General features: G+C 54.1%; 1 protein-coding gene across 4 annotated transcripts in view; it reads right to left on the bottom strand.

Annotated features, from left to right (window-relative positions):
• The window catches only part of ADRB2 (adrenoceptor beta 2), a 28,465-nt gene extending 14,647 nt beyond the window's left edge, over window positions 1-13,818 (bottom strand). For 2 of the 4 annotated variants that reach the window (XR_005957039.1, XR_005957040.1), the window contains exons 1-2: window positions 12,454-13,818; window positions 11,530-12,108 (exon numbers count right to left, since the gene is read on the bottom strand). Coding sequence is in view for 2 of the 4 variants with exons in the window: in XM_041489953.1 (XP_041345887.1) it covers window positions 3,279-3,334; window positions 12,454-13,627 (1,230 nt within the window). In the remaining 2 variants the exon portion in view is untranslated. Of the gene's footprint in view, window positions 1-2,929; window positions 3,335-11,529; window positions 12,109-12,453 lie in introns of those variants that run through there. The other 2 variants (XM_041489953.1, XM_041489954.1) reach the window with 2 other exon arrangements.
• Between the last annotated feature and the right edge of the window lie 2,796 nt (window positions 13,819-16,614).

The raw sequence follows: 16,614 nt of genomic DNA, 5'->3' as shown, positions 1-16,614 counted from the left end.
ATCCTGGCAGGTGGCAGTGTCAGGACCTGGCAGGGGCAGTGGCAGGTCCTGGCAGGTGGCAGTTCCTGATAGGGGGCTGTGGCAGGTCCTGGTAGGTCCTGGCAGGGGGCAGTTCCTGGCAGGAGGCAGTGGCAGGGGCAGGGGGCAGTGGCAGGTCCTGGCAGGTGGCAGTGGCAGGTCCTGGCAGGGGCAGTGTCAGGTCCTGGCAGGTGGCAGTGTCAGGTCCTGGCAGGGGCCGTGGCAGGTGGCACGGGCTGGGCTGTGAGTCACCAGGGCACAGGGCTGTTTCTAATCTGGGCCCTGCTGTTTGTCAGCACGGAGCAGGGTGACACCTTCACGCTGCCTTTCTCTCTTCCTGCCACTGACAAGCCTCAGACAGGACTGAGGTTTTGAGGAGTCACACAGAAAGCCTGGAGGGACATTTTGGTCTTTCTGAGTCCCGTGTGTGGCAGCAGCAGCACAATCCCTGCCCAGGCAGCTGCTTTCCAGGGCTGCACACGGACACAGGACAGACATCCCCATCTCCAAGGGCTCCTGTTAATTATGACACTCAAGGGTTCCTCACTTAGCATGTGTTTTTTCTCTAAAACTTGATTTTTCTTGCAATAATTTGTGGGCTGGGTAATGAATAGAACAAACGCCTGAAAAATGTAACAATGCATGTTGAAAATCATCTGAATTTTGCAATGCCTAATCAAGGTAATCTTTCTTCAGGGGAAGAAAAACCTATTCCATTATTAACAAAGGATCTATTTCAGAAGGGTCCCATTGAAAAATGGACATTTGGACCATGGTTTACTGCCCTAATTCAGCCAGGGTCCCTCCCAGGCCCCCATCCCGTGGGAGGTCTGGAATTCCCTGGGGCACAGTGAGCTGTGGGCCCCTCCACTCATCCTCTGGGGCTGCCCATGGATCAGCCACCTCAGCAAAGTGACAGTGACAGTGACAGCTCGTGTTCCCAGGGGCACTGGGAATAGCAGGGCCACAGCCCTGGTCACACGGCAGCAGAGGTGACAACGCTGACCTGTCCCTTCCAAACACACCACAGCTCCTGCCTGGCATTGTGGAGACCCCAGGATGACAAATAAAGAGCAAATTAAGACCAGCAAAACCCCTGGGAGCGACGCTGATGCCAAAGCTCAGCAGCACCCCAGGGACCCAACCCCTTCCCACAGCCCTTCCACTGGGAAAACCCTTGTGCAGGAATTGCCATTCTCAGCCTGCACTGTCCAGCCCCATTTGCATTGATGCAATCCTTTCTCCACTCCCCAGAACTGAGGCACCCTCGGATGAATCACCCCAGGGGAGGAGGAAAGCTGCTGCAAACACAACCTGTTCCATCAGGGCAGGAGGAGGAAGACAATTCAGCAGGTGCTCGAGGTTAATGGAGCAAGCTGGCAGGGGCTGCAGTCACTTCTAGGTTAGGATTACTCAAGATCGAAAAAAATACAACATAAAATGGTTTTCTACTGCTGCCAGGCATGGATTGCGTGTTGGGAGTGAAGGATTGTGTCTGATCCTTTGGGGCTGCAGCTCTGAGTCTCATCCCCTCTGTGATCTGGAAGATCTGGTGGCAGCTGTCTCACAGCCACCCTCAAACACAGCAAAGGAAGAGAAGGGTTTCATCCTAAAAAAATACAACATAAAATGGTTTTCTGCTACTGCCAGGCATGGATTGCACTTTGGGAGTGAAGGATTTTGGGCTCCAGCTCTCATCCCCTCTGTGTCTGGAAGATCTCGTTGTCTCACAGCCACCCCCAAAAGCAGCAAAGGTCCTGGCCAGGGGCAGGGGCAGGAGGCAGTGGCAGATCCTGGCAGGTGGCAGTGTCAGGTCCTGGCAGGGGCAGTGGCAGGTCCTGGCAGGTGGCAGTTCCTGATAGGGGGCTGTGGCAGGTCCTGGTAGGTCCTGGCAGGGGGCAGTTCCTGGCAGGAGGCAGTGGCAGGGGCAGGGGGCAGTGGCAGCGGGAGCAGACGGGGGAACGGCCAACGTGGGAGGGCAGAGGCACCAGGCAGGCTGCCTGCCCTGAAAGGCAGATCCTGCACTGAAATGTGGATCCTGAACAGAAACACAGATCCTGAACAGAAATGCAGGTCCTGAACAGAAACACAGATCCTGAACAGAAACACGGATCCTGCACAGAAATGCAGATCCTGAACAGAAACACAGATCCTATCCTTAAATACAGATCCTGCACTGAAATACAGATCATGCACTGAAACACAGATCCTGCACAGAAATGCAGATCCTGCACTGAAATGTAGAACCTGAACAGAAACACAGATCCTGTCCTTAAACACAGATCCTGCACAGAAACACAGATCCTGCATTGAAACACAGATCCTGCACAGAAACACAGATCCTGCACTGAAATGTGGATCCTGAACAGAAACACAGATCCTGAACGGAAACACAGATCCTGTCCTTAAACACAGATCCTGCACAGGAACACAGGTCCTGCACACAAACACAGATCCTGCACACAAACACAGATCCTGAACAGAAACACAGATCCTGCACACAAACACAGATCCTGAACAGAAACACACACTCTGGTGTCAAGGCAGAGCTCAGAGCAGGATTTGGGTTCTGCTGAGGCCCCAGCCCCAGGCCAGGCTGGTTCAGGTTTATCTCAGCATCATTCTCTCCTGCAGGGCTGGCCGTGCTGCTGACACTGTTCCTCTCAAAAACCACCACCAGCAGCAGCTCCTGATTCTCATGAGGCAGAGCTCAGCTCGAGGGCTGGAGCAGAGGGGTGACAGCCTGATCCCAGCCTTTCCCAGGCAGGTGAGGGGAATGGAGAGGGAGGAAAGCTCTGGGCAGTGAGAACAGATTCCCCCGTGAACTGACCCAGTTCCCCCAGCCTACTCCCCTACAGATATTTTGGGGGTGCCACCAGCTCTGCTGTGTGCAGACACACTTCCTCTCACCACCACCATCAGAAAACACACACAGCTCCCACCGAGACCTTTGATTTCAAGGCCAGACTGCAAGAAACTTATTTAGGTCTCCAGTTTTTCTCAGAAAAAAAAGCCACGCATTTCCACTCACGTGTCAAACACAACAGGCTGGGACTTTCAGGCTCTGGAATCCTGAAACCCCAGGGATATTTTGCACTGCTTCTGAAGTCTTCTCCAAGGCTGCCTCACAATGTGCTGTCCCATGGGACCTCCATGCGACAGCCACCAAGGAGGTCATGTCCTGACAGGCACCATTTAATCTGACTGCAGTGTGGCTTTTGGGGGTGATAAGAAATGTTTTCGGCAGCGTGCTTCTTGCTTCAGCTGCAAAGTATCAAGATGAAGCTGTTCCCACCCAGGGATGAACAAGCATTTCCTTCAGCCAGGGAGAAAAAAAAACCCAAAAGATGAAAGAGAGGGTTTTCACACTCACATACACTTAAGAGGAAAAAATATTTACATGAGGGGGAAAGGACTTGGCAGGGCCTCCCCAGAGGCCATTTGCTGTTTGTGCTGAGGCTGCAGAGCCACTGGGGGACTGTTTTGAGGGCTGGGACATCTCCTTGCTGTGGATTGTGTCCCTGAGCCCTCAGGCTCTGCCCTCCGGCTCCCTGAGGCCTTTCCTTGGCATTCCTGGAGGATCGGAGCCAGGAGGGGCTGCTGGCACCCTCAGGGGCAATCAGGCCTGGCTCTGGGCACCTCTTAAACCCAACCAGATTTCCAGGTGAAATATTCCCTGTCAGGAATGTCCTGTTTTAACAGGAATGGGGAAAGGTGGGTGGCAGCTGCTGCTCCCCCATGGATGCTGAAGGCCTGGCTGATTTTTTCCTCCTGCAGTCAGCCATGGCTGGGGCTCTCCATCCCTTGAAAGCACAAATTGTTATAATTTGGCAGGAAATGCCTGGTGCAACCTCCCTGTCCCGGCTACACAACAATTCCCTGCTGTTGTTTCTGGAAAGGAGAAGCCTCAAAAACGTGCAGGGCACAGTGTCCTCTGCTGCCAAGGCTTCATCCTGGGCTTAAGCGGCACAAAGGACACAAAATCCTTGTCATTGCCACATTCTGGGCTGGCATCCTGCTTTGCATCACTGCTGTTCTTTCCTCACCCCCACCTGAAGCAGGAGGGACATCAGGACACCCGAGGACAGGCCAGGAGGTTGGTGCCTCTCCAAAGAAACACCTCCAGGAGCTTTTCCAAGATGAAGCAACCTGCTGCTGCCACCCCGTTCCTGCAGGACAAGTCACCTCCTCACCCTCTCCCAGCCCAAATTCCAAACCCGCACAGCTGGGGAAGCTGCAGCTCCCTCCCAGCCCCAGGGGATGCTGGCACTGGTGGCAGCAGCGGAGGATTAAACCCTGCCACGGGGGCACGGGAGCAACCCACTGCTGCCAGCCCAAACAGAGAAGCAGGTGGGTTTTGAATCCCTGTCTGCAGATCCTGATGGGAGAGGGGAAAACCAGAGAGTGCTGAGCACCCACAGCCCCCTCTCCTGCCAGGGCTGAAAGCACTGGAATAATAGTAAAATAAAATAAAATAAAATAAAATAAAATAAAATAAAATAAAATAAAACAATTGCAATATTAAATAATAATGATAATGACAATGATAATGATAATAATAATAATAATAATAATAATAATAATAATAATTAATAATTAAGCAAGTTTTTGTCCACCCTGTGTTTCCTCCCTGCTCCTTGAGGTGTTTGTTTTCTTTAATGAGCCCTGAAGGATTCACTGGGAAGATGTTGGGAAATATGGGAGAAACGGCTTTAAGCAAGGACACTTGACTACAGCTTAAGTCCCATAAATCCTCTTTATTTCAACATGTCAGTCAATAGGACCTGCAATAAATACTCGGAGTTTTGAACATACAGATCTTCATCTCTGTACTTACCTGGCACAGCAAACCCTTTACATTTCCTTGTTTAAGTACAGCTCTGTGTATTGCTGTATGTAGATAATGGATATATACATGCAGACATGTATTTATATGTGCACTTGTGCAAAAATGTCCTTACCGAGGACAGGAAACAAGTGAATATTTCCCAATCCACTCTCCCTGGCACTGGCAATATTGCACAGAAATTCAGCTGGATGCTCCTGCCATAGGGAAAATGGCAAAACTGAAATTGCATGCATGGAGAAGCAGCCAATCCACTTTTTTTAATGATGGAGAAAGTTAAAAAAAAAATAATCTCAGTGCCCCCTTAAATACTGTCCTTGATTCAGCACCTTTACACGCAGCAATTCCTGCTGCCAGATCCAGGGGTTGTGTCCTGGAGAGAGAATCTCCTTCCAAGCTGTGCAAACTCCATTTCCAGCTCTGTCTAGAGCTGGGCTGTGTCCCTAAAACCCCGAGGGACTTTGTTTGTGCCAGGCAAACACCAGGGTACAACAGGGAAGGGCTGTTCCACAAGGTCTGCTGTGGGGACAGCATCTCCCAGGAGCCAGTGCTGCTGGAATATTCCTGCCCCACTCTGGAAAATGACAAAAAGCACCTCCAGGTGGCTGTGGGTGCAGCTGGTGCCCCACAGAAATGTGTTGATGTGAGGGCGTAGCCAAGCCCCAGCATCCTCACAGCCCGGGCTGTGTGCTCACTGTAAAATCCCAGAATCCCAGAATCCCAGAATTCCAGAATCCCAGAATTCCAGAATCCCAGAATAATGAGGTTGGAAGAGACCTCTAAGATCAAGTCCAGCCTAAGCCCTAACACCTCAACTAGACTATAGCACCAACTGCCATGTCCAGCCTTTTTTAAACACATCCAGAGATGGTGATTCCACCACCTCCCTGGGAAGACAATTCCAATGCTTTATTATTTTTTCAGTGAAATTTTTTTTTCCTAATATCCAACCTATACCTTCCTTGACATAGCTTGAGACTGTGTCCTCTACTCTGCTCTCTCTGCCCCCAGCAAGAGAGATTAGTGCTGGTGTTTGCTTTCAGAAGAGCTCCAATAAAAGTAGAACAAGGGGCAGAAATGCTGGGGCTGCTGGGTTGAAGTCTCAGAGAGAGCCAAGCTTTCACACTGGAGCAGGTTTTTGCACAGGGAGGAGATGCCAAGGTGGCCACGGAGCAGAGAAACCCTGCAAAGTGTGAAAACAGAGATGAAAGGATCCCTCACCCTGCAGAACACGGATCTCAGGGAGCCTGGAGTGCCACTGCCTGTCCCTCTGTGCTGCCCTGAAGCTGCAGAACTCTCTGGGTCCTGTTCCCATTGCAGGAGTTACCAAAGAGGGGTCAGCCAAAGGGCTGCCCCAGGGCAGCTGGGGAGGGGGACACGGGAGGAACGCTGTGACAAGAGCAGCAGCACCTTCCCCAGGTGCTCCTTCCATCCCCACAGCCCAGGGACACTGCCTGGTGAGGAAACCTGCCCTGCTGCTCTCAGGGTGGCACTTTGACAGAGAGCAGAGAGCAGGGCTGTGCTCCCTCCTGCCAGAGGAATGAACGTGCTCATAAAGCCATCTCCCTGGGAAATGGATTCATCACCCAGGGAAAATAAACACCGGGAGGCAGAGGGCTGGCAGAGGGAGGGACAAAGCCTTGCCTCCGTCTGTGGGGTCTGGAGATGGAATTAAAGGTGCAGGAGAAGCCTGTTCCCGTGTGCTGGATGAGCCAGCAGGGGAGAAAACAAGGCTGGCAGGACAGAGGGTTTTGTCTGGAATTCAGGATAAAAAGGAGAGTCCAGGACCTTTGGGAAAGAGGCAGGAAATTCAGGACAATGAGGTTGCAGGGAGATGAAGGGAGAAAAGTTAAAGGGACCAAAGTCCAGCTAGAATTTAATGTCTGCTGTCAAAAAAGACAATTAAAAATGCTCCTGTAAATACATCAGCAAGAGAAGGACAGCTGAGGAGAATCACCATCCTTTACTGGGGAGACACAAAGGATGAGGGAGAGGCTGAGGTTCCCAATGTCTTCCTGGTCTCTTTGCTGGTTTAACAGTAAAACCAGCTGTCCTGCAGGTACCCCCTGAGCTGGAAAACAGGGACCTGATCTCCTGTGACAGGGTGGCCACTCCATGGATGAGGAAAAGGCTGTGGGTGATGCCAGCCTGGATTTAATTAAGCTTTGACACCGTTTTCCGCATCATTCTCTTGGAGAAACTGAATTCCTTTAACTTGAATGGGTCCATTCTTCACTGGGACAAACCTGACTGGGTTACAAAACCCAGAAAGTGGGAATGGAATAAATCCAGCTGGTGCTCAGTCACCAGAGGTGTCCCCAGGGCTCAGTTTGGGGCCAGTCTTGTTTAATATCATCATTAATGATCTGGATGAGGGGATTGAGTACATCCTCACTCAGTTCATAAACTGCAGGGGAATGTTGACTTGCTGGAGGGCAGGACAGCTCTGCAGAGGGATCTGCATCCATGGGAATGCTGGGTTATTCCTGGACTCGACCTTCAAGGCCTTTTCCAGCCTAGAAGTGTCTGTGATTCTACACCACAAGGGCTAGAGATGCTGAGAGGTGAGTGAAGGCTGCCTGGCCATGCCCTCCTGGAGTGGCACAAACACAGCCCTTGTAGTAAATAAACCTGAAATAAGCTCTGCAAAGCCCAGCAGCTGGGAGAGAGGGGGCAGAGCCATGTGCTGCTCACACATCCACTCCCTCTGCAGGCTCTCCTTTCCACACTCCTAATCCCTGACCCATTTTCAAACATTTGGGGGCATTTAGGAACTGAAATCTCTGCCCTCCCTCTCTGCTGTGCTGGGGCCTCACCCTCCCCTGAGCCCCAGGGTGGGGTCTGTGGGAATTAATAAAGGTAAGCTCACTGTACATGAGCTTTTACCATCTTTCATTGTCTCAGCCATGCAATGAGGCTGATGCTGCAATGAAAGCTCAAAGATTGTACCCCAGCAGTCCCATCCTGTTTGTGAAAATAAACCCCAAACACAGCGTCCAGCTCCACAGGTCAGGCTGGGGCAGGCACAGCCCTGACACCCAGGACAGTGCAAGATGCCCCTGTGGGCAGTGCTGGACTGCAGGAATTGCTGAACAATTTGGGATATGAGGCACTTTAGGAACAGCCACCCCTAAAAAGGCACTCGAGGCACACTTCCAGGTGGGGATCTCCACCCAGACCCTTTTTCCTCCTCCTTGTTCACTTCCACATCTCCCCAGTGCCACAGCAAGCAGCATTTCCAGCCCTGGCTGCCCAGACAGCCAAAGCTACCCAGGAATGCTCCCAAGAGGCAAAGGATTGGTGTAACCCAGCAGCTTTCTGTGCTGGGGGATGGAGAAAAGACAGCCCTGCTGTGGAAACTGCAGCTGCCCCAGTCCCAGGCAGGAGCCAGGGCAGGATTTTGTAACAACGCCCAAGCTGTGTTTGTGGCATTCACTCCAGCAAAACTTTAAAAACAAAAACAATCTGTTTGGCCAAAGTGGATAAAAGCAGTGAATGTAGGGCCAAGCTCCAGCTGGCTGCACAGCAACACCTGGGGTTGTGTCCCCTCTGTGTCCCCACCTCTGTGGCAGTGGCACGAGGTACAGCCAGCAGCAGAGTGTTTGCTTCTGCCTGCTGTGTTTGCAGGAAGAATTTAATGTTTGTCACTGATTTCCCTCCAGTGAAGTCACCACAGTGTGTTTTGTCAGATGTGTTTAACCTGAGCCAACTCTGCCAGTGTAAAATCCTAAAATCCAATTTAAACAGCGACTCCTGACTTCAGTGCTCCATTTTTTAATGTGTCTATAAAGCTTTTTAATACAAAATATTTTAACAGGCCAAAGTTGGTTTTCTTTTTCCCAGCCACGGAAAGGTTTGGCTTTGGTGGTGCCATAATATTTTTTCATCCACTATTTCTCTCTTTTTATTCCAGCTGCCCCCAGAGCTGCACAGTTTATATTTCACCAGTTTTACTAATGTTGCCTTAGAGGGAAGAAATCAGACTTTCAACACCCAGACTCCACTGCAAGCTTGAGGTTTCCTGGCAGTGCAGCTGAGCTTTGCAGCACCGAGGTCATTTGTCCAGTGCAAACAGCCCAAAATTCCCTGTCCCCTCCACATCCACGTGCTCTGGGTGCTGGAGTGGTTCTGCAAATAATCACTCACTCATCTCAGCTTTGGCTACCCGCAGCCACAATATTTGAAGTAAGAAGAGGAAGCCAAAAAAAGAGAACAATTATTTGGACAACAAACCCTGCTCCGCAAGTGCTACCGAAATGCAAATAATACACCACAGTGAAAATACAAACCACAAAAATACAAAGCAGAGATGTGGGCATGGGAAGTCTCTGTGCCTCAGGGTCCTGCCTCCAGCTGGGGAGAACTGGAGCCCCCAACACTGCAAGATCATCCCTCTGTGCCCCCTCAAACCCGCGGTGCCCTGGGCATTGCAGAACAGAAGAGACTGACAGGAGATAAAGTGATACAGGAGATAAACCAGGCAGAGATATTGATCTTTGCAATCAAGAGGTTAATTCTCATTTCTCCTGAATGCTGTTTAGTAATCACAGCCTGCACGGAGCTAAATTGCATCTGCACCCCGGAGTGAGTGCCTACAACAAGTGTGTACCTACACTGAGTAGTGTTCCTACACTGAATGTGCACATACACTGAGTGTGTTCCTACACCAAGTGTGTTCCTACACCGGGTGTGTACCTACACTGAGTAGTGTTCCTATACTGCACCTACACCACATGTGTTCCTATACCGAGTGTGTTCTTACACTGTGTACCTGCACCAAGTGTGTTCCTACACTGAATGTGTTCCTACACTGTGTGCACCTACACCATGTGTGTACCTACACTGAGTAGTGTTCCTACACTGCACCTACACCAAGTGTGTTCCTACACTGTGCACCTACACCACGTGTGTTCCTACACCGAGTGTGCACCTACACCAAGTGTGTTCCTATACCGAGTGTGTTCTTACACTGTGTACCTGCACCAAGTGTGTTCCTACACTGTGTTCCTACACTGTGTGCACCTACTCCAAGTGTGTACCTACACTGAGTAGTGTTCCTACACCGAGTGTGTTCCTACACTGAGTGTTTTCCTACACCAAGTGTGTTCCTACACTGTGTTCCTACACCGAGTGTGTACCTACATGGAGTAGTGTTTCTATACCGGGTGTGTACCTACACTGAGTAGTGTTCCTACACTGTGCACCTCCACCGAGTGTGCTCCTACACTGAGTGTTTTCCTACACCAAGTGTGTTCCTACACTGTGTTCCTACACCGAGTGTGTACCTACATGGAGTAGTGTTTCTATGCCAGGTGTGTACCTACACTGAGTAGTGTTCCTACACTGTGCACCTACACCAAGTGTGCGCCTACACCGAGTGTGCACCTACACTGAGTGTGTCCCTACACCGAGTGTGCACCTACACTGAGTGTGTCCCTTCACCGAGTGTGACCTACACCGGGTGTGTACCTGCACCGAGTGTTCCTCCCCAGCACCCCGCAGCCTCGGGGCTCTCGGTGCCTGTGCAGCACAGAGCAAGCAGCGCTGCCTGCCAGCCCCGCTCCTGCCCTTCGCCTGCTCGTGTTTATCCCGGGGCTGCCCTGCGGCCTCTCAGGCCACAAATGTCACCGTGTCACCGCACCCTTCCTTGGCCGCACCCTCCCAGCACCGGGGGCACTGCTGGCACCCCTGCAGGAGGATGAGGGAGAGGCTGAGCTTCCCAATGCCTTCCTGGTCTCAGTGTTTAACAGTAAAACCAGCTGTCCTGCAGGTACCCCCTGAGCTGGAAAACAGGGACCTGATCTCCTGTGACAGGGTGGCCACTCCATGGATGAGGAAAAGGCTGTGGGTGATGCCAGCCTGGATTTAATTAAGCTTTGACACCGTTTCCCACAGCATTCTCCTGGAGGAACTGAATTCCTTTAACTTGGATGGGTCCATTCTTCACTGGGACAAACCTGACTGGGTTAAAAGCCACATTCCCTGTCCCTGCTGCAGTGCTGAGCTGGGCAGGGGACAAGAGGAGCCGGGTCAGTCACAACGCCTGGGGAGGACAGGGCTCTTAGAGCTTCTCCTCCTTCCCAGGCAGGATCAGCAGCACTTTAGGAAACAGAAAAAGGAGCAGCAGGAGCTCCCAGAGCCCTTTTTGCCCTGAGGGGTGTGAGAGCTCGGGCAGTTTGTCCCCACACCTCTCAGCAGCAATGTCCCCTCCGTGCTCCCTGCACCCATGTGTCCCGGGCACCCAGGTGTCCTCTCACCCCCAAACTGACCACAACGACAGCGACAACGCCACCAACACCCCCGCGGTGCGTAGAAATGCGGGGGGTCCGCACACCCGAGCATCCCTCAAGCATCCCCCGGGACACGGCGGCCCGAGAGGTCCCGGGAGCTTTTGCTGCCCTTTTCCCGAGTATTCCTGAAAGAACCCCGCACTGCACACCCTCCCGGGCGCGGGTCCAGCGTGTCACACCGGGGTGCACCCCCAACACAAATCGCTGCTCCCCTCCAGCCAGGGACTGTCCTGTCCTGTCCTGTCCTGTCCTGTCCTGTCCTGTCTCGTCCTGTCTCGTCCTGTCCTGTCCTGTCCCGCAGCCCACCCTGCCCGGGGACACCAGGCAGAGCCTGGCACACGGGACAAAAACCCCTCCACACCCAGCCCAAGCGACCTGCAGCCGTCCCGCGGTCTGAGCGGCGCTTCCAAGGTGCCATGGAAAATCCAAATCTTCTCCCGTCCCTCCTCCCCGGGCTCGCTGTCATCTGAGCCTTGCAGCTAAACAAACCGGGCGCTTTACGAGCTTTTGGCTGGGCTGTGATTGTAGCCGCGTGTCACCCGACTTCCCAGTGCCACATTCCTGAGTGCCACAGTCACAGGCTCACATTCTAGGCAAACGCTCCGTTTATTTCTATCACTGCTTTTGGGGGTTTTCCCCTACAGAAAGTCCTGTAACACTTGGTAAAACAAAACCCCAGAGAGCATTCGCAGTTTCTGGGCGGTGATCAAACTGTCCCAGAGCCGGCAGCCCCGAGCCCGCCCCGCTGCCTGCATCCCTTCCCCGCCGGTTTGTCGCAGATCAAATTCAGGAGTTTTGCCACCTCTGCAAAGTGCCCCGGGCTGGACAATCCTGCCACCCCCGCCCCAGGTGCCCTCCTGGGCTGGAGGGCTCCCACAGCCACCGGCGGGGTTGTGAGAAGGGGACCGGGAGCAGTCCCACGGTGCAGGGGGGTCCAGCCCCGCTCCCAGCTCCCTGCAAGGTCATGAGGTAGCTCAGTCCCAGGCCAGTTCAGTCCCGGCCACGGCCAGAAAGTCCCTCCGAGGACGAGCATTCTGCACAGCCTGGCATCCCCCACCCCGCTAAGAGACCCCCGGGTGGTGCCCCGAACCAGGGGGGCTGCCAGCAGCCCCTCCACCCTGCCAGGGGCCAGCCTTGCTTTGCAGAGTCTGAGTCTGGGATTTCTCGCAGCTGTTAGTTTTTAGGCACTCTCTAAAAAAGAATCACTGTTGTTATGAAAGGAGGTCGATTTTCCTTGCAAAGGCTCCTCTGTGCAACCCCCGCCCGAGCCCCCAGCACCCTCCCCGCCGGGCACAGTACCTTTGCCGTGCAAAAAGTCCTCGGGGCGAGGGAAGGAGCCCTCCTCGCAGAGCAAGTCGCAGGTTTTATCCGGGGCCAGGGGGTAGCCGTTGTCCTCCTCGTTGTAGTCGCTCCTGCCGTTGCTGTTGGAGTAGCCGTTGGCGTACATCTTCAGGGCAGACCTGCGCAGGCACAGCAGCTCCTGGAAGGCGTACCTGAAGTCAGGGCTGCGGCAGTAGATCAGGGGGTTGAAGGCAGAGTTGACGTAGCCCAGCCAGTTCAGGAGGATGTACAGGTACTTGGGAATGATGTTGTCCTGGATGACGTGCACGATGTTGACGATGAAGAAGGGCAGCCAGCACAGCGTGAAGGTGCCCATGATGATGCCCAGGGTTTTGAGGGCTTTGTGCTCCTTCAAGAAGAACTTGGAGGAGCGGCGGTGCCCGGCTCCCCCTTTCTGCTCCTGCTCCTTGTTCTGGGTGTGAAACCTCCCCTCGCTCCTGTCTATCTTCTGCAGCTGCTTCTTGGCCACCTGGAAGACCCTGGCGTACACGAAGACCATGACGACGAGGGGCAGGTAGAAGGAGATGATGGAGGAGGCGATGGCGTAGGCTTGGTTGGTGAAGAAGTCGCAGCACATCTCGTCCTGGTAGCAGCGGATGGCATCCTCGTGGTCTGCCCGGTACCAGTGCATCTGGATGGGCAGGAAGGAGGTCAGGCCCGACACCACCCACACCACCAGGATGACCACGCGCGCTTTGCCCTTGGTCAGCAGGCTCTGGTACTTGAACGGGGAGGTGATGGCGAAGTACCGGTCCACGGCGATGACGCACAGGGTCTCGATGCTGGCCGTGACGCACAGCACGTCCAGAGAGGTCCAGAACTCGCACCAGAAGTTCCCAAACTTCCACATCTCCATGATGATGTGGCAGGCGCCGAAGGGCACCACGGCCAGCCCCATGACCAGGTCGGCACAGGCCAGCGAGGTGATGAAGTAGTTGGTGACAGTCTGCAGGCGCTGGAAGCGGGCGATGGCCGTGATCACCAGCACGTTGCCGAAGACGATGGCCAGCACGATGAGGGACATCAGGATGCCCATGCCCACCACCCACACGTCCCGCGACACCGTGGGGTCGGCGGCGCTCTGGTTGGCGCTGGCGTTGCCGCCGGGCAGCTCTGTCCCCGCCGCGGCCATGGCCCGGCGACAACCCCGGGGCGGCGGGGAGGGCTCGGCTCCGCTCAGGGCTCCGCAGCCGCGGCGCCGCTCCGGGAGCCGCGCATACGGGACAGGTGCGGGACAGGTGCGGGGCCGCTGGGCTGGGGCGCCTGGCACCGCTCCGCTCCCGTCCCGCCCGTGTCCCAGCCCGTGTCCCAACCCGTGTCCCAGCCCGTTAGGCGCCGCGGAGCTTTTTAAGTGACAGCAGCCCGTGACATCAGCCCGCCGCAGCCAATGGCAGCCGGCACCGCACCCCGAGCCCCCCCGCACCCCGCGGCCACCCCCCCCTGCCCCACGCGCGTCCCCGCCCCGTGCGCAGCATCCCCGCCGTGTCCCCGCAGCCCGCTCCGTGCGCGCTCCCCTTCCTCGCCGTGTCCCCCTGTCCCCCGCCCCAGGGTGACCCTGTGCTCGCTGCCGTGTCCCCGTGCCTTCTGCCCGCAGCGCGATCCCTACGTCACTGATGTCCCCACGCTCCCCGCCCGGAGGTGTCCCCAGACCACCCGTGCCCCCCGTGTGCTCACCAGCACGCACAGCACCGGGAAAATCCCGAGGATTCTGGGGCTCCTGGCACCCCGTTGTTGTTGGTGGCACCCCGTGTCAGGATGTCACCCAGGTCCCCATCCCTGCCAGTCCCCAGCTCAGCGCTCTTGCTCCACCCCAGTAGTGAGGGACATCCAAGTGGAGCAGCCACAGAAATCCCAGAGCTGGTCAAGGGTAGAGACACCCCTTAACTGTCCTGGGGGCATTTGCCAGGCAGGGGGTGACCACTGGACACTGTGGCCGGCCACGCTGCAGCCAGGCATGTGGTCAGAGATAGACACTATCACAAGCATTCCCCTCCAAAACAAACAAATTGTCTAAATAAGGGCTGAGGAATCCTGAAAACTTCCTTTTAGCCTGAAAGCAGATAACGCTGCCTCTGGAGTTTCATTTCTGCCATCCCTCTGAAGCAGCACTGCTCTCCAGAGGCACATCTCACCCTGCTGGCCCTGGCTGCTTTAGAGGTGACAGCTGAAAGCTGTGGTTCTAAAACTGCCCTCTACCACAGAAAGGGAGAAAATAAAGAATTCTTTTCACCCAGATTACCCCAAAGCCACCAGCAGCAGCTGCAGGTCGGTCCTGGTTGGATGCAGCTCTGTGGCCCTCCCACGGCACAGGCAGTGCCAGACTCCTGCCTGTGCAGCAATTAAACACTTATCAATGGTGAATCTTACTTGAAACTCATCAGCTCTTGGGCTCTGATGCGTTTTCATGATTCTGCCTCATTTTTCCTGCAGTGCTGGGGTGCCAGGGCTAGGTTCCCCACTCTTTGCTGTCTTTGCCACACTGCCCCACACCACAGCCTGCTGGGTGTCCATGCCATGCCCCAGCTGTGCTGGGGATATTTATTTATAGGGAAGGGAGGAAGGGTTGTGGTCTAAAGCAGAGGGCAGATGAGGTACTGCAATCAGGAAATGAGATTAAAGGCAGTTAGGAAGTGTCTGCCTTGCCCTGAACCGGCGGCTTCCCTGCTCTTCCCACTCTCCACCTCTGCATCCACACACTTCAGAGGTTAAAAAAAGAAAAGAGGACCCAGAAGTCACCCCCCTACACTGCAGACATTTGGGAAAGCAGGGGCGCTGGGAGGAGCTCATGACCTGAGCTGATCACCTGGAGCTTCCCTTGCTGTAAGAAAAATGAGGTAAAAAAAGGGGCCAGCCCTCCCTACACTCACACCAGGCAGAGCTGGGACCTGCTGGGTTCAGTTTGTGGCACCAAGGCTTTCTCAGAGCTCACCCCAGCAGGGCTGTGCCCCACAGGGGCTCAGGGAGCCCCAGCTGGCTGCAATGTCCATTCCCACCTTCTGCCCCAGGCCAGCAGTGCTCACCTTGCAGGGAAAACACGGCCAAAAGCTCCTGGGAAAGGAGGGATGTGGAGGAGATGCAGTAGTGGGACAGAAAAAAACAGAAGGAAAAGCAGAAATTGTGGGAGCTACACCTCATCCTCAGCTCCCTGTTCCCCCTTTTTTGGTAAGAGCGGATGTGGCAGCTCTAGGAACCACTCGAGGTGTCAGGCAGTGACCAGGTGAGTTTGCTGGGCTGTTCCTGAGTATTCTGACACCAAATCCAAGCATTCCTAAAGAAATAAGTCCCTTATCCTCATAAACATACAGATGTTCATCCTACAGATGTTCATCCTACAGATGTTCAGCCTTGCAGGCAGCACTGGGCCCTGGCAGGAGCAGAAGCAGATTTGGGGATGTGGTGGGAGGGAGAGACAAAGGCTTCAACAAACACAAGTGTGTTACCCAAGGCAGCCCTGTGTCTCTAATCCCCTCCAGAGGAGCTCCAGGGCTCTGTGAATCCCTGCCCAGGGTGCAGGGATCAGCCAGCCCCATCTCCAGACCGATTTTTTTGAGTATGTTGTACTCTGTTCAAAGAAATCTCAGCCCGGGCTTTGGTCAAGAGGCTGTGCTGGAGGAAGCAGGGCATGGCTGGTTTTTGTTCCTTGGTTTTCTCCCTTGGTTTCCTCTTTGGCAATCTTTGTTCACCTTTTAGGGTGGGCCCAGGGCTTGAGATGATTTTTGTCTTGGACTCCACAGCTCTGACCCTCAGTGAGTTGGACACAGGTTCAGAAACAAGGCAGGAATTTGCCTGACATAAAAATAAATTTCATCACCCCAAGTCTCACTGGCTTTTGAGGTTTGCACGACTTTACCTGTACTTTTGAGTAATTATTAGATTTCCATCAGGTTCAAGGCTTCGTATTGGAACAAATACAACACCAAACCTTGGAGATGTTGTGAACAGGGTTCAGTTTGAATTTTTTGGAGGGCAGAGCCCCAAAATGCCTCCTTTTGGATTCCTTGCACTTTAGGGTGTCAAAAGCAGACAGATCTCACTTGTTCCATGGCCCACTGGCCCTGGTGCTTTGTCATCACGCTGATCTTTTCCCTTTTCATAATTGGATGTGCTCTCCCTCCTCGA

This window comes from Pyrgilauda ruficollis, unplaced genomic scaffold (genome assembly GCF_017590135.1).
Source record: "Pyrgilauda ruficollis isolate IOZ18807 unplaced genomic scaffold, ASM1759013v1 scaffold97, whole genome shotgun sequence".
NCBI lineage: Eukaryota > Metazoa > Chordata > Aves > Passeriformes > Passeridae > Pyrgilauda > Pyrgilauda ruficollis.
The sequence above is the reverse complement of the archived record's forward strand: the minus strand, read 5'-3'. Positions and strand labels throughout refer to the sequence as shown.